Source organism: Bactrocera dorsalis, chromosome 5 (assembly GCF_023373825.1).
Source record: "Bactrocera dorsalis isolate Fly_Bdor chromosome 5, ASM2337382v1, whole genome shotgun sequence".
Classification (NCBI taxonomy): Eukaryota; Metazoa; Arthropoda; class Insecta; order Diptera; family Tephritidae; genus Bactrocera; species Bactrocera dorsalis.
In genome coordinates this window covers 40,999,522-41,023,120 of record NC_064307.1, presented here as the reverse complement: position 1 = coordinate 41,023,120, position 23,599 = coordinate 40,999,522, and the positions used below count along the sequence as shown (strand labels likewise).

Genomic DNA, 23,599 nt, shown 5'->3' with positions numbered 1-23,599 from the left:
CCATTTTTGAACTGTATATGGAAATGCCTGAAGGAAACGACTCTATGGAGTTTGGTTGACATAGCTATAGTAGTTTCCGAGATATGTACAAAAAACTTAGTAGGGGGCGGGGCCACGCCCACTTTTCCAAAAAAATTAAGTCCAAATATGCTCCTCTCTAATGCAATCCTTTGTGCCAAATTTCACTTTAATATATATTTATGGCTTAGTTATGACACTTTATAGGTTTTCGGTTTCCGCCATTTTGTGGGCGTGGCAGTGGGCCGATTTTGCCCATCTTCGAACTTAACCTTTTTATGGAGCCAAGAAATACGTGTACCAAGTTTCATCATGATATCTCAATTTTTACTCAAGTTACAGCTTGCACGGACGGACGGACGGACGGACAGACAGACATCCGGATTTCAACTCTACTCGTCACCCTGATCACTTTGGTATATATAACCCTATATCTGACTCTTTTAGTTTTAGGACTTACAAACAACCGTTATGTGAACAAAACTATAAAACTCCCCTTAGCAACTTTGTTGCGAGAGTATAAAAATTATTCGAATGGTTTACAACAAGCGAGAGTGTATAGCCGCTGTGTTTTCTATCTCTATTTAATTATGCCAATTTATTGCATTTATACCAATTGTTTGTGCGATTCACCACTGTCCACTTTTCGTGAGTATAGCTACATATGTATGTATGTTGTAGCAGGTTGGGTCTAAAATATTATTATTTTTTTCGCTTGGTACTCTGAGAAAAAGGTTCTTAAATACCTCTATGAAAATCTCTCCAAGTATAAGCTCTTAATTATATTGGAAAGGTTCTCCGCCTTACATTTTTTCCATTTTTTCGTATTGTCCGATAGAAAAATTCATACCTCGAAGATATTAACGGTCGAAGTTTGATTACTTTTTAAGACCTTATCTTCAATTTTACAACACAATGAAATCATTTTAAATTGCAAAAGTCATCGTGTGTAGGTAATTTACTGATAACCAACTATTTGATGCCTGAAATTGAAGCTCGTGTTCTCGGCGACATTTAGTTTCAACAAGACGGCTGCACTTGCCACACTTTGCATGCATCAACGGATTCATTGAGAGAACACTTCGGTGAGCAGATAATTTCATGTTTTGGGCCGGTCGATTGGTTATCAAGATCGTATAGTGTCACACCGTTATACTTTTTCATGTGCGGATCTGTAAAGTCTAAAGTCTATGCGGACAGTCCCGCTTCGATTCAGACCTTGGAGCAAAGCATTACGCGTGTCATTCGACAGTTACCAGTCGAAATGCTCGAACGAGTCATCGAAAATTGGACTCAACGTATGGACCATCTGAGACGTGGCCATGACCAAAATTTGAAAGAAATAATCAAAAAATGAATGCCAAAGAATGTTCTTTTGAATTATAACAAACATTCCCCATTAATTTGAGGTTTCTGTGTTTTTTCTTGAAAAAAGAAGAGAACCTCGAAATGGATCACTATTTAAAATTAAATTCTAAGTTCATTTGTGTTGAGGAAATTTTTTCAAACTACTTAAAGCGTATATATCAGCTTACCACCGCGTTTTCCTCAAAACAACTTTTTTCCATTTGGCTAGACAAATAGTTTCGACAATTTTTATTCGATAAACTTCAAATTTTGAGTTTACTGTTGACCAGTGTTTTTTTTACAATTTTATAAATGAGTACATATCCAGGATTCGAAACTCGTAATTGCACTAAATGAATAATTTTCACATTTAAAACCAAATATGTTGTTTTCCAAAAGCTTCAACGCCACTAAAAAGCCATGCAAGTTCGCCATGCGAAGCACAAAAGCTCTGCCCTGACCATATGTTTCCGACAGTTTTCACTTTTCATCTATTTTGGACTCAATGTGTGTATTTGTATTGAATGTGATTGTGAAAATGATGCGTGTGCAGCGTTTGCTGTTAAATTATTTAGTGAAATTGTAGTGAATTAACACGCTGCGGTTGTTAAAATGAAATTTGCCGAACACTTGAGCGCACATATAACACCGGAATGGCGGAAACAGTACATAAATTACGAGGTATGATTGGTATTCTCGACGCATTTTATTTGCGTTTTCGGTATGTCGGCCAGTGAAAAGTGAAAATCTTGTAGATACTGCGGCAGCGGGTGGGAGCTCACTGACAGCTGTTGTCAGTTGGGTGGGTGACGTCACAAAAAGCTCGTTGGGCAGCTGTCAAAGTGAGGAGCTTTTATTTTGGCGGGAAAATGTGGTGGGCGTAGTGCGCATGATCGCAAACAGACACCTGTTACAGAGTGTTTAGAAGATGGAGATGTAAACAAAATGAAAAACATGTGTTGTGGTGTGGATTGTTTATAAACAATCAATGTAAACAGAGTGAGCTTTCAACTTGAATAGGATATGAGAGAGAGAGAGAGGTTTTTGGTTTTATTTTACATATGTATTTATGTATATATAAAGCGCTGTGGATTTTGCAGTTACTTATACAAATTTATTTCTGATAATACAGTCATGTGTGTTATAAAAGCATTGTTTGTTATTATACTATATATAGCTTTTATATCTTAGAAGTAATTAAGGTTAGATTTTACCCAAAAATATTTGCTGTTTCTGCAGGAAATGAAGGCAATGCTGTACGCGGCCGTGGAGCAAGCGCCGTCCGCTGAGCTCGTCGATCCAGAGGTGCTCTCACGTTACTTTGCCAAATTTGACGAACAATTCTTCCATTACTGCGACAAAGAGTTGGCAAAAATCAACACATTCTACTCTGAAAAGATGGCTGAGGCTACGCGAAAATATGGTAATCTCCGCAGTGAACTTAGCGAAACGCTAGAGATGGGCGCGGTCAAGAAACAACCTGCTTGGAAGTCGAAAACGCCCTTGGGCAAGAAGAATGTACCAGCGCGTAAAATACAAGATCTCAAATTAGCATTTAGTGAATTTTATTTGGGTCTCATTCTACTACAAAACTACCAGAATTTGAACTTCACCGGTTTTCGCAAAATACTCAAGAAACACGACAAGCTCTTGAGTGTTTGCGATGGCGTTAAGTGGCGTGAGGAGTATGTGGAGGCGGCACATTTCTATGTCAACAAAGATATAGATCGTCTGATACAGGAAACTGAGCGCGCTTTCACCAACGACATTGAGGGCGGCGATCGACAGAAGGCCATGAAACGTTTGCGCGTACCGCCTTTGGGCGAGCAACAAAGCCCGTGGACCACATTCAAAGTTGGTCTTTTCTCGGGTGCTTTTGTCGTACTCTTCCTTACAGTCATCTTGTCGGCAATATTTCATGGCTTTGGCGATGATTGGCGCGTAGGTCTGCGCATGTTTCGTGGTCCCTTTCTCATTATTGAATTTCTCTTCTTGTGGGGCGTCAATGTGTATGGCTGGCGTTCGTCAGGCGTTAATCATGTGCTCATCTTTGAACTGGATCCACGTAATCACTTGTCCGAGCAAAATATAATGGAAGTGGCTTCGGTGTTTGGCGTAATTTGGGCTATTTGTGTGCTCTGCTATATTTATTGTGACCCTTTGGGCATACCACAATATTCGGCGCCCATTTTTCTTTACACCTTGATGCTTGCATTTTTGCTCAATCCAACGAAGACATTTCATCACGAGGCGCGTTACTGGGCCGTGCGCGTGCTGAGTCGTGTGGTAATGGCACCATTCTTCTTTGTGACTTTTGCCGACTTTTGGCTTGCCGACCAGTTGAACAGCATTGTGCCAGCCTTCCTCGATATACCCTTCATTATATGCTTTTTCGGCGAGAATCCCAGTTGGCACAAAACGAGTTATGGTGAGTTGGTGTCCTGTTCTCACAAAAAATTAAGTTTTATTTTATATTATTATTGAATTTCAAACAGGTGGCAGCACTTGTGTGCGGGATATTTCTATGGTGCGTCCAATTGTCGCTATCTTGCCGGCTTATTGGCGCTTCGCTCAGTGTATTCGTCGCTATCGTGACACTCGCGAAGCTTTTCCGCATCTGGTTAATGCTGCTAAGTACGCAACATCCTTTTTTGTGGTGATATTCTCATACAAGTTTCAGATAACCTCAGGTGAGTGGAAAGCATTGTTGAATTTCAAATGTTTTAGAACTTTTAAAAGGTTTAAAAAAATATGTATGTATGTATGTATGTGTGTAAATTTAAACTGAACTCCAACAAAGGTACATATTTGAAACATGTATCATCGGTATGTTTGTTAATCTCTCGATTTCGAATAAGTTATATGTAGTTATGTATATAAATATCTTTGAAATGTATGTATAACGTCCCTAAAGCGTCTCGCAAATTGACTAATATTTCATATATTATAAGAAAAATCATAGGTTCGGGAGTTTTCTTCTGTCAAGAAATATCGACCATTTTCACACCACAGTTTCACACATGTAGAGACTATACTTCGGTATTACTCTGAACTTTACGAATTTATTATGTTGTCATATTGGAAGTGGTACGTGTGTTACTAGAAAGGGATTTCTTTGGAATTAACAGAGTTGTGGCGAAGCTCATAGTACGTTTCTAAAACTTCCTATATGAACGTGTGAGGAAAGGAGGAAAGCTTAAAATGCTATATGAAATATAAAACGTTCATTTATGAAGAAGTATATGAAATGATGGTTTAAAGAATACTGTTTATGAGAACCAAACAATGACATACATAGTTCAAAGTAGTATCTAAAACATTACCTCATCAGACTTCGATTATGTACTCGTATATGTACATATGTATGCAAACATATTCTCTTTCGTTATATCCGGCATTCGAAGTGCAATTTAAAAAAACCATAAATTCGCTTTGGAAAATAATTTTTATTTATTTTAAAGTACAAAATGTGTGAAAATAATCATAAATACGGGACCAATTCACTTTTGCTCGATATGACCACCTTTTGCCTTAATATGGCCCTGAGATGGTCAAAAAACGAATTACAAGCTGCCCGAATGTGACTTGCCGGTATTTTGGTCCACTCACGGACAATGGCTTTCTTCAGCATCTCGAGACTGGTTATTTCTTCCTTCGGACCTTGCCCTCCAAAATGGCCCAGAGAGAATAATCCATTGGATTCGGATCTGGTGAATTCGAGAGCCATTGTGTGGTCATAATGAAGTTCTGAACGTTGTTTTTCAGCCATCCTTGGTTCACTCGCGCTTTGTGAGACGGTGCTGAGTCTTGTTGAAACGTTATTTACGGCGGGTGCTGCCTGCTGGTGGCCAACCGATGACATAGATTCTCGTAAGAACGGTCGGTCAAGTAAACCCTATCGTTTTGAGAGTTTACGAATTGCTCAATTTGAAAAAACTTTTTCGTCAGAAAACACAATGTTCGGAATTTGACCGCTTTCGGCCAAGCGAAGCAACTACTTCGCTCTTTCAAGTCTTACTTGTTGCTGCTTCGGTGTGAGATCATGGGCCTTTTGGAACTTGTAAGGCTTGACCTTGAGCTCATTTTTCAATATGCGTCGGATGCCGCGGTCTGATATTTTCAGTTCTTTAGCCATTTGATACGTCGTGGATTACGCCCAAGTCGCTTCTTCACTTTCCGAACCATCTCACGCGACGTTTCAGTCTTTTGATGACCACCCCCATGGCGTTTTGCCATGCTACCACTATCATTGTAACGAGTGATGGTGCGATAAACAAAAACTTTATTGACATTAAGGTGCTCACGAACAATTACTGGCTGCGATTTTCCAGCTAAATTTCCTGTGCGACAACTGCGCGAACGGGGTGAAGTTGGTTACACTTCGAGTGCCGGACCTTGTCCATTAAACCAAATAGCTGTATTTTTCTAAATACGCGGACAAAACTTGGCAGAGTTGCCAATATAGTTTTATCCAAATTGAAACACCCTATAGATATATAAATATTTATGTATGTTTCTAGTTAATGGAATTCTCGGAAGAAATCACCTGCTGACTTTCACAGCAGTATTTCATTTCTTTAAATGTGAAAATGCGAAAGGCAAGAAATGCATAAATAAGAAATATTCAGGAAATTAAAAATTTCATTTGTATCTGAAAGGTTGGTGCTTAAATTCACCGTTTTTCCCCTTTTTAATTCATTATTTACAAACAAAACTTAAATAAAAATGTTAATTAACCGAAATAACATCGCATAACCGTTATGCATATTTAAAAATAAACATAAAAATGGCAACAAAGCATAGCTTTGGAGGAAGATGTCCCATTGGGATTATGGAAATGTTGAACGAAATGTCGAAATCAAAAGTTCACAGGGTTCGCGTGCCCCATCTTGTTGCCTTGGTTGCAATAATTGAAGCTGGGAAACCCATATACTTTGTGTACACTTACTTATAAATGTATGTTTGCATGTGTGCGAAATTACAACCGGCAACGAGTGCGTAAAATATGTATTAGTAGCTTGTATGTAGTTCCTCCCAATAACGGTCATCCCTCGACAGGAAATGCTGAATAACCGAGCAAGTGTTTAGCGAGAGACAGGCTGCCCGTAAAATTACTTATCTATCGAAGGGACTTAAAATTTGTAGGTATGAGTTGGACACTTAAATTGTGTAGGATACTGACTAGTTAAGACGAGCTAGTTAACTATTACACTAAATGTCTGCACAAGACATTGCAACCTAATGTCATTAAATATGATTACTTCTTATACTGTCAAAATATGACAATTTTATTAGATTTTCTGTTTTGTTTTGGAAAAAAGCTTTATAACTCTCAAAAATATCATTTAAATATGAATGGATGATACGTCACCTGTATACCTTTAATCGCTGAACTATTTTAGTTGACAAATTTTGAACCGCTTTATCGCAATTAGTAGAAAATTACTCCGAATTATGGATATTTTTGAGATTTATATCAAATGCAAGAACGTAATGTGTTAAGATCACTTGGGTCTCAAATGTCAAATGATACAGTTAACATACTGTTAATAAAGGAACATTAACTCTTAAAGAATTTACTTATGGTATGGTGTATTGTGACAAAAATGTACTCGGAAATTGTAAATAAAACACAAAACATTTATTATTCATCAATATTTAGTTTTTCGCCTTCAAAGTAATCCCCACCCGATGTAATACACTTATGCCAATGATTTTTCCAGTCCTCTAAACATCATCGTGTAAAATACATGAACTGTTATTCCACAGTTTCGGCCGTTTTCGACAGATGTTCTCACGCAAATGCCTCAAAGCGGTCAAATAGAACTCCTTATTCACCGTCTGTCTCTACGGAACAAATTCATAATGCATCAACCTACGAATATTGAAAAAGCAATGAGCATCACCTTGATATTTCAGCGGCATTGGCGTGTTTTTTTTGGTTCCGGCTCGTTTTTCCCTCCATTCCAATATTTGTTGACTTGTTCGCTTGTCAAACTCATAAACTCATGTTTCATCGACAGTTATAATGCCGCCCATGAATGTGGAGTCGGAATTCGAGCATGTCCAAAGAGACCTGTTTATGGTACTCTTTTTGAAAAAAATTAGATCTATCGGGAGAAGTTGAGCAAGAACGTGTTTCATGCCCAAAATATCCCCCTAAGTCATTCGAACGGACTTGCGAGAGATGAAGAGCTCTGTTGCCATCTCTTTAACACTTGCCTGACGATTTTCAAGCACCATATCCTTCACTTTTTTAATATTTTCATCAGTTGCAGTGGTCGATGGTTGTCCAGAACGAGGCATGTCTTCAACGATTTTTCGACCGTCTTTGAAGGCTTTGGGCTCGTGGGCTCGTGGGCTTGACTGAATCGCCGTAAGCCTTTTCCAATACTCGCAATGATTCCGCATATGAAATTTAGTTAGAAATACAAAATTTGAGACAAATTCCGTGCTTGATATTGTACAGGGTAGGCCATTTAAAGTTGACCCATCTGGCAACGCTGTAACTTTTAACAGCGCTGACAAATCGGCTAATGTCATACCGCGTTAGAAGCGTCATTCGAAGACAATTTATACCATGGAACAGTACACTCCAAAAGAACGCGCTGAAATTGTTCAGCTTTATATTCAAAATAACTTTTTCAATTGTGTTAACTCAACGTGCGTTTCGCAAAAAAATAAAGTGAAAAGTGCTCCAGTTAAGAACACAATTAATTCTTTATACGCAAAATTTGTGAACACCGGTAATCTCAGTAATGCCAGTCAACGCACAAGACGTTCTGATGAAAATATCGAAGCTGTACGAGCCAGTATTGAGGAGACTCCATCGACATCGAGTTATCGCCGCTCTCAGGAATTAGACATCTCTCGCACCACTCTCCGACGCATAATTCATAAAGATTTGAAGATGTTTCCATATAAAATTCAAATGGCACAAAAACTAAACCCAGCTGATTATCCGCGACGCCTTAATTTTGGCAAATGGGCCATCGGGCGATTGATATCGAAAAATGGTGATGTTGACTGGCCACCGAGATCACCAGATTTGACGCCACCAGACTTTTATTTGTGGGGTTATTTGAAATCCGAGGTATACGCTAATAAGGCAAAGACCTTAGCTCAACTGAAAGCCGCCATATCATCCGAAACATTGGCCAAAGTCATGGAAAATGTCGAAAAAAGAGTGCATTTAGCTGTCAAAGCTAAAGGTGCCCATTTACGCGATCTAATTTTTAAATATTAGCTGAAACAAATCCCCTTGGACCAAAATAAATTATTTTTGAAATGAACAAAAAACATTGTTTTCTTTGTTCTTTTTTTTAGAAACAAATGGGTCAACTTTAAATGGCCTACCCTGTATTATATTTTTATCCATTGTAAAAATCACAACGCACTACTGAGGTGTACCGACTTAAGCAGCTACTGTAAACAAACTGGTTGATAGATCGCGCTCATATTTGGTATAGTAATTAAAAACAGTTTTATTAACTTTTAATTTTTTATACTCTCGCAACAAAGTTGCTAAGGAGAGTATTATAGTTTTGTTCACATAACGGTTGTTTGTAAGTCCTAAAACTAAAAGAGTCAGATATAGAGTTATATATACCAAAGTGATCAGGGTGACGAGTAGAGTTGAAATCCGGATGTCTGTCTGTCTGTCCATCCGTCCGTGCAAGCTGTAACTTGAGTAAAAATTGAGATATCATGATGAAACTTGGTACACGTATTTCTTGGCTCCATAAGAAGGTTAAGTTCGAAGATGGGCAAAATCGGCCCACTGCCACGCCCACAAAATGGCGGAAGTCAAAAACCTATAAAGTGTCATAACTAAGCCATAAATAAAGATATTAAAGTGAAATTTGGCACAAAGGATCGCATTAGAGAGGGGCATATTTGGACGTAATTTTTTTGGAAAAGTGGGCGTCGCCCCGCCCCCTACTAAGTTTTTTGTACATACCTCGGAAACTACTATAGCTATGTCAATCAAACTCTATAGAGTCGTTTCCTTCAGGCATTTCCATATACAGTTCAAAAATGGCAGAAATCGGATAATAACCACGTCCACCTCCCATACAAAGGTTATGTTGAAAATCACTAAAAGTGCGTTAACCGACCAACAAAAAACGTCAGAAACACAAAATGTTACGGAAGAAATGGCAGAAAGAAGCTGCAACCAGGCTTTTTTTAAATTGAAAATGGGCGTGGCGTCGCCCACTTATGGACCAAAAACCATATCTCAGGAACTACTCCACTGATTTCAATGAAATTCGGTATATAATATTTTCCTAACACCCTGAAGACATGTACGAAATATGGGTGAAATCGGTTCACAACCACGCCTTCTTCCAATATAACGCTATTTTGAATTCCATCTTATACCTTCTCTGTATAATATATACATTAGGAACCAAAGATCATAGCGGAATAAAACTTTACACAAATACGGTATTTGAGCTGAGGTATCTCTTGTGGAAAAATTGTCGTGATCGGACTATAACTTTTCAAGGTCCCTGATATCGAACACGAAGAAATCAGTGCCTAACCTAACTTAACCTAATTTTTCACCGAAAATATCGGTAAATCTCTCAGAATTTAATTCTAATTAATTTTACAGCAAAATAAAAAAAATATGTAAATGACGGATAATGAAATCTCGATTATCACTTTATCATGCGAGATTATAAAATGTTCGGTGACACCCGAATTTAGCCCTTCCTTACTTGTTTTGAAAAATCATTTATACTGACTTTAAATCCAATTTGCCTTTTGTCACAATGTATGCCTCTGTTTAGTCAATGGAGTTACTTTTTTTCACAAATAATCAAGTGTTTTAACATATTTTCAAGTATATTGTTAAGTCTACTTTGGCTTCACAATAAACATAAGTAATAAATACAATTGACCTCTCCAGTACTAAGTTTAATTGACTGTTAATAACGTTTCTGCACCAACATTAACCAGTGCTTGCAGCAACAGTTTATTTTCATACATAATTCCTTACACTTTACCACCTCTCTCATCTCCTCATTTCCTCACTTTCTTTATTTCTTTTTCTCTTTTCTACAGACGGCTACTTCACATCGAAGGATAATCCCTGGTTTTATTGCTGGATAGTGGCGGCCATTGTGTCCTCATGTTATGCTTACACGTGGGACATTAAAATGGATTGGGGCCTCTTTGATGCCAAGGCTGGTGATAATCGCTTTTTGCGTGAAGAAATTGTCTACTCGTCGACGGTAAGTTTGTTGGTATTACAGCTTTCTCACACACACGCACACTCATATAAAAATATGCAGAGATATTTCAAGTTGGAGTCATTTGCTGACAACAGCTCGTTACACCCCAAACACTTCACTGTTGTAAATTGACATGATTTTTTGCCCAATTAGGCAGCTATTTACTTATTGTTTATGTATTGTACCGTTCCTTTGTTTCTAATGTTGTATTTTCCACTTATTTATCTTGCTCAGTGGTTCTACTACTTTGGCATTGTGGAAGATTTAGTGCTGCGTTTCGGTTGGACCGTATCGATGAGCTTAATTGAGGCGGGTTATATGGAGGGTGACGTAATGATGACCATACTCAGCCCATTGGAGGTGTTTCGTCGTTTCATTTGGAACTATTTTCGTTTGGAAAACGAACACTTGAATAATTGCGGTAAATTTCGTGCAGTACGTGATATTTCGGTGGCGCCCATGGATTGCTCGGATCAGGTGAGTGCTTCTTGGCTTTGTGCGTTAATTGCATAATTTATTATATGCAGGGAACGATAATAAATTACAGTTGAAAAAGTAATTTGTTACTCAGATTGAAAAAACAAAAATTTATGAAGAATCATTTTAAGTTTGGGGTAGGGATTTGCAAGGCCGTTCCGATAAGTCAATATTGATACGTAGCACCGTGCGAGGTGCAAGAGAAGTTTACCATGGTGACGCTTAAGCCGAAGCAGACCCGAATTTTCATTTTGACAGCCTGTGAAAGAGGTCATGTTTGCTGATTTTGGAAAAACGGTGTATGAGCAACATCTGTCGGTGATTCGATCTGAAATATTAATGAAATCGTACGTTGGTTTTTGATGACAAACATCATCTCGTATTGGCAAACTGTATGTGCGATATCACTGAGATAGTGAGCTGTTTCTAAAGACCACGTAGGTTAAATTCTGCGTGAAATATTGTAAGAACGGATTCGACGTCAGAAAAAGAAAGCTCAGGAAAAAGTTGTAGAAAGAAAAGAAAAGTCTAACAAGGCAACGTACTGGCTTCCATCTCCGCCGTCACTACGGCCAAAGCAGTCAAATTAGACTATAAGTGCTACCACAATCGCCGTATCCTCCGAATTACTCTCCACCCGATTTATTTCTGTTTGTACACTGGAAGAGGTCGCTCACTGGGCAGAATTTTTTTATTATGCAGGCCTCCTGAAGAAAAGTTATTTTTCAAGATTGCTTGAAAAGTCATGGAGTCTACTACTCGCCTATCGAAAGGAAACTGTCTTGAGATAAAAACTATAATTTTCCCAAAATTAAAGTTTTTTGTACAGGGTTTGTCCGGAAAGTAATTGGACTGATTTTCTTCCACCGCGACTGTACTTCGAGGCGTGTGCGCACCGATTGGATTCGGTAGAGGACGTTCCTAGCTAACGAACGAGCGACTGATCAGTTGTCTCCGAGCAGCTGGAGAGGCAGCACAAATATTTCGCGCGACGTGTTTCTGTGAGTGGTGCAAGCCGAAAATGAGCGTTCGTTAGAGCAGAGGTACGCGATAAAATTCTGTGTGAAACTCGGTAAATCTGCGACAGAGACGTTTGATATGATCGAGCAGGCTTACCCAGATGTTGTTTTAGCAAGAAGTGGTGTGTTTCGGTGACACGAGGTCACTGATGAAGACCCGAAGAATGAGCAAATCCAAAGTGAAAACCATGCTAATTTTTTTTTGATATTAAAGGAATCGTCCACTACAAACCATTAATGCCAAGTTTTACATGGAAGTCGTCAAAAGACTCAAACGAAGGGTCAATTGAGTTCGACAAGACATAGCAGCCGATTGGGAGATGCACTACGACAACGCCCCGGCTCACAACTCCTTTCTTGTGAACAGCTACCTAACCAAGGTCGGCATCCCAATGCTTCCGCAGCCGATGTGGTCCCCCCGGACTTTTTTGTTTCCTTGCCTGAAAAGGTTGTTGAAAGGAAAGCATTTTGAGAAGACAGAGAGAATAGCAGTATGCACCTCGGCCCTCAAGGCTAATCCGGAGAGTCCCTCTGTGCTGCCTTCAATGCTTTAAAATCGCGCTCGAGGCAGAAGGAGTCTATTTCGAAAGTTTTTAAAGAATTGCTACAATCGGTCCAATAATTTTTTTTTTAAATCGACTCAGTCCTATTAATTTCCTGAAAAACCTGTAAATTAAATACTTTAAGAAGAATACTCTTTATGAAGTTCACTTACCGATTTACATAACATTATCAATTTCGGCATCACTTATATCTTTTTCCTAAGCTGTCATCTCCAAATTTGTGTACAATATTGGACTTTCTCTTGAACTTATTTTATATGGTGTACATATGTATGCAAATATATATAAATATATTTTTTTGTTTGCTAGACGACAATTTTACGCATGATGGATGAGGAGGACGGCGTAGTCAACCGACGAGGCAAGACTAAAGGCCTATCGAAGAAGAAGGAGCAGCAACGCTTGTTGCTTTTACAAGGCGAATCTGTCGAAGATTTATGCTCTTAAATGGCCAATGGCTTTGCATTTTGTTTTAAATTCAATTTATGTATGTATGTAGTTGCCATATCATTGTAAGAGCATAAACGTTTTGTTAAAGTATATACTTAGCTATATATATAATTAGTGTATAAAATAACAAGGAGCTTAGCAATTGGATAGCAAAGTTGTAATATTAGAGATGTCATTAATTTCAATTAATGGGGAAACAAAATATTTATATATGTACATATAGTATGTCTATGTAATGTGAAGCGAAAATGGCAGAAAGAAAGTAAATTTCATGCTTCAGCCACGAGTTACGTACATATAAAGCCATATTTATACATATATACCAAAATATCCTTACATATTTATATGTATATACACATATTTTATTTAAGTTTATGTACTTATGTAAATTTCTTATATGCCAAAACATTAAAGTATAATTAAATTTTAAATACTGTTCATGTGACAGTGGAACGAACGAAAAAATAAGTCGCACAGGCAATACATATCCTCATCAGTGTTACATCTGCTATTTTTAAATTAATTTAATAAAGGAAGTCATAGAAATTAATACAACAAAAGTTATAATACTCATGTCCAACTTTTAAGAATATTTACACTGGACATACATAGCCATGTGTGCATTGAAACATGCATGGTAAACATACATACATATACATGTAAAGTAAAGTACATGTAAGTTTGTGACTGTCTAAATGTATGTCCTCATAGGCACTTATGTATATCGAAAGGTGCGCACAAATTTAACTTTTATCTATTGTATTTATATATTTTTTTATACTTTGCATTTGTTTGTACTCGCAAAACGAATTCTATTTCCTTTGTTTGTTTTTCTTCTTTTTTACATTGTTTGTTTACACCAATTTAATGTAATAGAACTTTACATGTTAAATAAATGTTTAGCCAAATGTTGTTCACAGAGTTTGACTCTTCTTTTCGCTTCGATGAGCGCAGGTAAAAGGTAAGCAAATACTAATTTTATGTTATGTACAAGTACGTATTTATCTACAATGCAGCGCAAAATATTATTTTAAATGTGGCTGCCAGTGAACGAAAAAAAAATATTGAATAGAGAGGTGGTTTGACTTTGGAATTACTTATCTACTAAACTATAATCGAGAGTTTCATTATCCGTCATTTATATATTTTTTTATTTTACTGTAAAATTAATTAGAATTAAATTCTGAGAGATTTACTGATATTTTCGGTGAAAATTTAGGTTAGGTTAGGCACTGAGTTCTTCGTGTTCGATATCAGGGACCTTGAAAAGTTATAGTTCGATCACCACAACTTTTCCACAAGGGATATCTCAGCTCAAATACCGTATTTGTGTAAAGTTTTATTCCGCTATCATCATTGGTTCTTAATGTATATATTATAGAGAGAAGGCATCAGATGGAATTCAAAATAGCCTTATATTGAAAGAAGGCGTGGTTGTGAATCGATTTCACCCATATTTCGTACATGTCATCAGGGTGTTAAGAAAATATTATATACCGAATTTTATTGGAATCGGTCGAGTAGTTTCCTGAGACATGGTTTTTGGTCCATAAGTGGGCGACGCCACGCCCATTTTCAATTTAAAAAAAAAGCCTGGGTGCAGCGTTCTTCTGCCATTTCTTCCATAAAATTTAGTATTTCTGACGTTTTTTGTTAGTCGGTTAACGCACATTTTGTTTTTTTAAACATAACCTTTGTTTGGGTGGTGGGGGTGGTTATTATCCGTTTTCTTCAATTTTTAAACTTTATTTGGAAATGCCTGAAGGAAACGACTCTAATGAGTTTGGTTGACATAGCTATAGTAGTTTCCGAAATATGTACAAAAAAACTTTGTAGGGGGCGGGGCCACGCCCACTTTTCCAAAAAAAATACGTCCAAATATGCTCCTCCCTAATGCGATCCCTTTGTGCCAATTTCACTTTAATATCTTTATTTATGGCTTAGTTATGACACTTTATAGGTTTTGGTTTTCGCCATTTTGTGGGCGTGGCAGTGGACTGATTTTGCCATCTTCGAACTTAAACCTTCTTAGGGAGCCAAGAAATACGTGTACAAGTTTCATCATGATATCTCAATTTTTACTCAAGTTGCAGCTTGACGGACGGACAGACGGACGGACGGACAGGACGGACGGACGGACAGACAGTCATCCGGATTTCAACTCTACTCGTCACCCTGATCACTTCGGTATATATAACCCTATATCTGACTCTTTTAGGTTAGGACTTACAAAACACCGTTATGTGAACAAACTATAATACTCTCCTTAGCAACTTTGTTGCGAGAGTACATAAATATTGAACAGATAGATGGTTTGACTTTGGAATAACTTATCTACTAAACTATAATATCAAAGCTTTTAAATTGCATCCAAAAGTGAGATAAGTTTTATTGATTGTCTTAGGGTCACTGAAATTTATTTTTTACGAGAAAAAAGGGCTATGTTCGGCTGCAAGCGAATATTTTATACTGTTATCACGACACATACTAAAAAAGTGTTCCCTCGCTTTCATTAAGGGGTTACATGGTTTTGCTCGAGCCTTTTTTCAACAATTTTTTTCTCATATAAAAAATGAAATATTTTATTCGTATTTTTTATTGTTATCAACTTACTATTTACAAGTTTACTATTTACAAAGAAATTCTGAAATTTTTGGAAAAAAATATTTAAAACTCGGCCATTGCGCCGCCATTTCCGTTAACCCCTCGGAAAAAATATGCGTCAGGATAACTCCTTAGAAGATCATCTAAAGTGAAAAAATACTTGTTTTAGTTAAAACCTTAACATTTTTTTACAATATTTCTTTATTTATTGGATTTGCTTGGTAAAGCTTAACAATAAGTTTTCAAATCTTAAATCTAAAGAAGCTCAAGTATTTGGTTGAGTTTTTTTAGTAGAACGTTGCTCTATAGTAGGCTGGTAGATCACTTATTTTTAGGCGTGTTTGATTGCAGAATTTACCAAGGCGTTAGCCAATGGGTTTGAATGTTCGCGAAGTTTGGAAATATATCTCATTCTGCTGTCCTCTATCTCCTTCTCTACCATAAAAATATTAAGACTTTATGAATATTTTAATTACGCAAGTACCATGGTGAATCGATGATTTTTCTAAGCATTTTGGATTCGAACCTTTGTATTATATCAATGTTGGTTGCACAGGTCGTACCCACAGTTGAATGCCTTACATCCAAATCGGTTTTATGATTGCATTGTATAATAAGGTTTTTTTGACTGGGTTAAGTTTAGAATTTTTGTTTAAAAGCCAATTTAAACTTTAAGCTTTTAATTTCATGCAAGTTATTTAACTCGCTATATGTTTTCGCCACGTGAGCCTTCGATCCAGGTGAATCTTAAGTTAAAAGTTACTTTATTCGCTTGGGCTGCAAGGACATTGTTTATTTTAACTGTCTGATACGTTTCTGGTTTTAGCGAGAATGTAACATGGTTGCATTTCTGCTTATTAATATTTATACGCCATTTGGCTAGCCATTCTTCGACAAAAGTTAAGTGCTCCTCTAATACTCTTGATGCTCTGATGGGGCATTTGTTACGGGTTACTAGAGCTGTGTCATCCACGAAAGTGTATGTCAATATGTTAATAGCTGTTGGAATGTCTGCTGTATATATTGTGTGCAGAGTTAGGCCTAGCACGCTACCCTGAGGTACACAAGCCCTTATTGCCCATTCTTCTGATACGAAGTCTACTTCTTTAACAGTAAATTTCCTGTTTCCTTAATATTGAACTTGGATGAAAAAAAAAAGTGAAAATTGAATTTTTGGCAGACACTTTTACACAAAAATTAAAATTTCGCAGCATTGCATTGAACAAGTTATCAAGGCCCTATCTCCGAAAATATTACTCTGATCAACTTGAAAATTTAGGAAAATATTCTTGAGGCCTTCTCCTGGCGTTGTAATTTCACTGCCATTCAGCAGGCGGGAGAAGTGTTCCTTTCCAAATTTTAATATACTTTGGGCATCAGTCACTAGATAACCTTTGGAGGGTCTACGAGGGTATGCTGCGATCTTAAAACCTTCTGTTAGTCGTCGCTTCGTTTCGTAAAATTTTCGAGCATTTCCCCTGTCGGCGAGCTTGTCAAGCTATTCGCACACACGTACTTCGGCTTCTCTCTTTTACAATTCTAGTATACCTAATAAAATATGTTTAGTTATGATATCGACGAATATTTACGGTAGATGGTAAGATCAATAGTATGTTATATTGAGTAAACAAGAGCTATTTTTATTATGGCATCTTAAATTTAACCGAAAATCTGGAGCTTCAGATATCATGGTCTACATTCGACCATCTTATAATGAGAACATTGTTTCTGCAAAGTTTTATTCTTACTCGTATAAAAGATATTCTTATGGTGGTTCTATTTTGCAATGTTTTTATCGTTATGAAAATATGAAAAGCTCTTTCAATCCAGTGTGTGAGCCAATACATAAGGTTATTAGGGTGATATGTAATACAATCACCCAAATAGTAAGGAATTTTTCTTAATAATTCAACATAATTGTCAGATCAATATTGAAATCTATATTAGTTTAGTTAGTTTCGGATGACATTACAAGCATAGCCGCAGTCTTTTAGTTCGCTGAATTAATTATGTCAATGTCGTCGTATATCTTCTACGGCTCATCGTTCCAACGAATGCGATATTCGCCGAGGCCAAAGCGCAAAGGACCATAAGTCTTCCACAAAACCTTTCTAACGAAAACTCGCAACGTCGACTCATCAGATGTCATCGTCGATGCCTACGCACCATATAGCAGGACGGGAATAATGAGTGACTTGTACAGTTTGGTTTTTGTTCGGCTAGAAAGGACTTAACTTCTCAATTCTCGGTCTAAGTAGGCGACCGAAGTTGTACCTGTTGGCAGGAGTTAATCGGCGAGCACGTGGCGGCTACTCTGTCTTACCAATGGCTACTGCTTAGTACATACTGTTGGCGGTCGGCCGCAATGAAGAAAATATATTTCTATATCCACGCAATGTAGAAACAAAGCGTTATGAAAACTTCAAATGTGATTTGAGTGCGCTCAGGTAAGCCTTTCTGCAATATCTCCGCAACTTTTATTATTTCACTTACAAACCAAAATTCTCACACCTCCCGCGAATAGCACTGATTTGCCGCAAAATGGTACACCTCCTACCTGGCCAAAGCTGGTTGCGCACAATTCATCGAATTCCATCCGGAGCTGCGTGCCACACCCATACAGTTGCCGGCTGGTGTGTGCTTCATTGTGGCCAACAGTCTGGCGGATTTTAATAAACGCGTTGTGGAATGCCGCTTGGCTGCGCGCATTATTGCCAAGTAGATGAAGCTCAGCAATTGGCGTGGCATGTTGCGCTTTGTGCAGTTGCAAGAGGCGTTGCATTGCACGCTCGGCGAACTGGAAGAACTAGTGTTGAAATGGCTGCCAAAGGATATTTACACACGCGCAGAGTTGTGTGCGCGCGAGTTGGAGGTCGACGCTGAGGAATTCGAGAGGAAATTTCTCACCGTCAATACGCGGCACATGAAACAATTCAAACTGAAACAACGCGCTCAACACGTTATACAACAATGGTTGTATTGCAATTGCTAATCTCTGTTTCTTCTTAATCTTACTACAGATTCACAGTGTGCGGCGAAATTTCGCGAAATATGCGAGCGCCACCATACCATACCACAATATATCTGCAATGGCGTGAGCGGAAAGTCAAACGGTAACGGTGTCAATGATGCCGCAAAGCTATTTACTTTGCTGTTACAATTGATGCCTCAATCACACCAAAGTCTTTAGCAGCTCTACGAGTGTTCGCACACCGAGTATTCCATAACGCTATATGACATTTGACTGGGTATTGGACTAATTAGTTCTTTTCTTTTCCCCATTTTTCGAAGTCGAAATGTTCTGGTCGAACCATAAAAAGAGGGTTGTCAGATGTGTAGGGTTAGCTGGGCATGGAAAGAGTAGTTAGTGTCCTGCAGAACTTGTTCCATTCTGCATATTTAAATATTTTATATGTCAGGGTCGATTCTGAATAAGTAGGAATTTAACTTGCTACCGTATCCAGAACCACTTGCTGCGCAAGGGCCACTCTCGATTCTCACGCCGAGTTCGTTTTCTGCAATGAGTGGTCACGCCATTCACTGAGTGGGAGTCGGTAAAGATGTTTATGGCTCCACTGTGAATGGTGGTCAGTGCATGTCAGAAGTTGGTTGCGTCCGAAGTCTGGTCAGCGTATTGTATACTGTTGTCGATTTAGTTGAGGAAGGACCTTCTCTTTTCTTTCTTATCACTTTATTGACAGCTATTTAAAAGAAGAGAATTGTTAATGGGGCCAAAAATTTGTAACACATTGACTCAGCAAAACGTGGACAATGGAAATATGAGAGAAACGAATAATAACGACTAAAAATAAACAAAAGAATAGTAAAAAACGCATCTCCGAATTCTAAAATTGTGTATGAATTTGTTTGTATATTAATAGTTTCTACTGGTAAATATATTTTTAATAGTTTAGTCCTAACCAAACGCCGTATAGTAAGAGTAAAATTCGATTAATAGAAAATGTTTGTAAATATATTTCCTTTTCTACCAGGTATTGGGTCGTCAAAACATCAAATTGCTTTCCAGGCCATTCTATTAATTTATAGTGTGGCCGCAGGAGTAACAGCTACAAGTACATGTTTAATTTATTGCAAATCCCTGAACACTGAACATCACTCACAGGTGATGTAGCAATATACTTGTCTGGAAGCAAAATAATGACCCTGTTGGAAATGCTTTACAATAAATACCAAATGTATATGTTGCTCATCTACCAAACAGAACTAAGATGTCACTTGAAAGTAAAGCTGGCAGACGAACATAAATACGTAAATCAATTATTTTTGGGCTAACCTTTTATTAATCGCGATGGAGTTTTAAATTTTATAAGCAAATTTTAAGTTAAACTGGTTATACACACGAGAGACAGGCCTTTAACAACTCGAGCCGAACAATTTTCTGCACTCCCTTTCATATCATATTTTCAAATTCTTGTACCTTTCATGTACCCGATGCACAAATATATTATCGATTAGCTAATTTTTATCCTTATTAACCCTTCTCTAAAATATTTAAATTATATTATAAAAACCGTGGCGCTCTAGTTCGAGTGGCACGATCCTTTCGTCTTTTCTTGTCATCTCCAAGTTTCCAAATAATGGTTCGGGCGGTAAAAGTCTTCGTGTGTAAGGTGGTACTCAACTCTGTGCCATAAGTTGCGTGACTATTACAGGTTCAAATGACAACATTATACCCATGCATAGCTAAATGCGCGATAATAATAGAAATTATATACACATATTTTATAGCGATCTAATTTCTTACCAGACTTTATTCTCATTGCTTAGCTGAATACTTGTTTACATATGTATGTAATGTAAGAGCATTTTATTGTGTAGTTTATTGTATTTTATATTATGTAACACGCAACGCCTGAAGTGAAATATCTGTGAAAGACATTCAAGTTATTCAATATCTTGAGGAACTTGAATTGAACATTGAATTTTTATGAATAAAATCTTTTGAAATTTCATAATATGAACTTCAGTATTATGATACTTTAAAAATAGAGGTTACCCCAATTAAATTTGAGAAGCTCCTACAAAAATATTGAATATACTTATATTACATAGAAAGTACCAGTAACAGCTGCGACATCTTTTTAAACTCCGTAAGGCCAGTGGATAATGTGAAATAAAGATGAATATTCGACCATTGACTTCACATAACTCCACACGAAATAGTGCAGCGATGTTAAATCCCACGATTTTGGAAGCCGCGCTATTGGCTCACGACACGCGATAATGCGATCAGCAAAAGTTTCCTTTAATAAGTTGGTTGTTTCGCTGGCCATATGGAACCAAATGCGGTAATCTTCAATATTCACCAATTCAGGCATTAAAAAATAATTCTAAAGGCTCTACGGCATTCCCCATTAACATTATGACCGGCTTGGTTTTTGAAGAAATAGGGACCAATGATTCCCTCAGCAATAGCTTGTGCATTATCATCATTCCAAATGTGACAATTTTGTTTATTCAAGTACCTATTCAATCAAAAGTTCAGCTTCACTGTTGATTAGAATTTTTTTGTGAATATCAGGGTAGGCTTTGGCTTTGTAAGCCCGCAAACCAAGATCCTTCCGCAAGATCTCCTAAAAAGTGAACGGAGACAGCTCCAATTATTGCTCGCTAAAGCGAATGGACTCATTTTGGTTTTTTTTTCGATACTCTGCTTCACAATATTGCCGCTTTGAAAACCACACGTCTAAAATGTATCCTATATATACAATATGTATATTATTGTAGCGGTGTAGAGTACGAATCGAATCAAATTCAGTACTACGTTTAAGTTTCTTAAATATGTGACTTTTATTAGGTCAAATTTAATGATAATCATAGTCAAAGCTAGTGCAAACTGTTGTAATTTTTTTTTTCAGTGCAATTTATAATAACCATTCCGATGTTAATTAAAGTAATCAAGTGGAAAAATTAAATCATATATCTCAGGACATAAAAAATATATGTTGTGATAGCTTTAAATTCTAACTTGGCACAAGGCATCACAGTAGCAAGGGGCAAAAAATCTTGAAAAAGTGGGCGTGGAGCTGCTTTCTAATAAGATTAATGCACATACCTCTTAAACTACTAAAGCTACAACAACTAAATCTGTTGGACTCAAATATTTTAATTCCTACCGACAGTGTGAAAATGAATGAAATCGAAAGATAGCCCCGCTAAATGTGTGAGATATACAATTCAAATTTGGACTGAAATCTTTCCTGACAATAATATTTCTTTGAATCAAAAATGGGTTGAATCTGGTAAAAGTTCCCTGAGCCCCCACATACCTATGACAAGATTTTATGCGGGCCGGTGTGGAAATTGTACAATGGGGGTGACGCAGACCACTTTTTGGTGAAATTCCAAATCTTCGACCTATACATTTCGACAAATACGATTAACCCCGAACGATACTCCTCCAACTCCCATATACTAATAATTTGCGTTTTTATGCCGAATTTCTCGGCCGGAGTATGACTTTTATAAAGTATATGTATATATAAGGTTGCTTAGATTCCGATCCTCTGTTTGACGTTACACATCTTAAGGTATTTCCGTGCCGTTGATTCTGGCAAGTTGCAAGAGTATAAAATGTTCGATTGCATCCGAATTTAGCCCTTTCTTGCTTGTTATTATAAATATGATTATAATAAAGTTCATCACAAGAACTAAAAACCTAAAGCATCCACTTTATTCTGGCACCTATTTAATCAAAGAAGATCAAACAAAAACCAAAGTGGGTCGTGTGTAGATACTTTTAGTCTGTAAACCCTTTATTATTCCTAACTCAAAAGAATATAAGTAAATAGATTTAGAACACCTAAGCTTCATCTCTCATGTATTTACCTAGCATACAGTTTCTTAAACTGGATTATCAGTCAAAATTGACTTTTCACTCAAACAATGGTGGAATCCCAACTCTAGCGCGGGGTGCATAAGTTATTAAATTTTCAGATTTGACAGATGATTGATAGCTGCTGCTAAAAGTTTAATTAAATATATTTGATTGTCAATTGCATTGCAGTAGATGCTACTTAATCTATTGGATATAATATTGCAGTTAATTAATATTGTTTATTGAATTTACTCGTGTTTTTTTCAATAAGGTAATGCCGCTTAAACTGTCAAGTTTGCTCAGAAAACAAAATCATAAGCCCAAATGTTCGGTTACATAAGCTAGAAAGGGTTATTTTGGCGTGCAGTTGACTATTTTATAGAAAAAAATTAATGTACTATCACAGCTTTTCATAGAACTTTCGAGCAATATACCATACATACATACAAGCGTAAGCTTATATTTTCGATAGAAAAGGTAGGAGAAAGGTTTTTGGAATGGATATGAAAATCTTAAAGTCTATATGCATATTTACATGCACAAATATCGTCTAGAATTTTGATGAATTCCACCCACATAGTCAGACGAAGTTAAGCTGGGTTTTATTGGACTACAAAACCACCTCAGTGATAGCAAGAATTTATAACAGATTGTTGGGCGATATGAAAAGAAATTGTTACAAATACATAGAATTTTTCATATGTCACAGTAGTGTGTAAACATCTGTTACGAGCTTTTTTCGCATACTGAGAAATAAATTTTGTAAAGAAATATGCTTTCAGGCAATACATTTAAGACCTTATAATATACTCGTAAATGTACTGCATATTTATTGAAGCTAATACCTTAGCAACACAAGCCCTAAAGTAAGCTGTAGTTCACTTCGAAATTTAATAACTGTTGTTTGCATATAGTACACATGCAATGAAACATGAAATTTTTTCGCATTATTTTTCATTGAATTGTAACCGCACCTCTGGTAAGTGTTCAGCCATGTTTCCGCTAACGTTACTTAAAAATGCATTAAGCTAATGCAGTTTGACA

At 37.1% G+C, this 23,599-nt stretch overlaps 2 protein-coding genes across 2 annotated transcripts; both read left to right on the top strand.

The window, feature by feature from the left end:
• The first annotated feature begins 1,842 nt into the window (after positions 1-1,842).
• On the top strand, positions 1,843-14,025 carry LOC105229013 (xenotropic and polytropic retrovirus receptor 1). Its single transcript, XM_011209053.4, has 6 exons — positions 1,843-2,046; positions 2,605-3,793; positions 3,861-4,055; positions 10,435-10,604; positions 10,839-11,081; positions 12,973-14,025. The coding sequence occupies exons 1-6, from the start codon at positions 1,978-1,980 to the stop codon at positions 13,108-13,110; spliced, it is 2,004 nt and encodes a 667-aa protein (XP_011207355.2). The 5' UTR covers positions 1,843-1,977; the 3' UTR covers positions 13,111-14,025.
• A 4,222-nt stretch (positions 14,026-18,247) lies between these two features.
• LOC125778728 (N-acetylgalactosamine kinase-like) lies at positions 18,248-18,961 on the top strand (the record flags this gene model as incomplete). The annotated part of the gene is given in 1 exon segment (XM_049457863.1): positions 18,248-18,961. A coding segment is annotated over 1 exon segment (714 nt), but the record flags the coding sequence as incomplete, so codon positions are not given.
• Between the last annotated feature and the right edge of the window lie 4,638 nt (positions 18,962-23,599).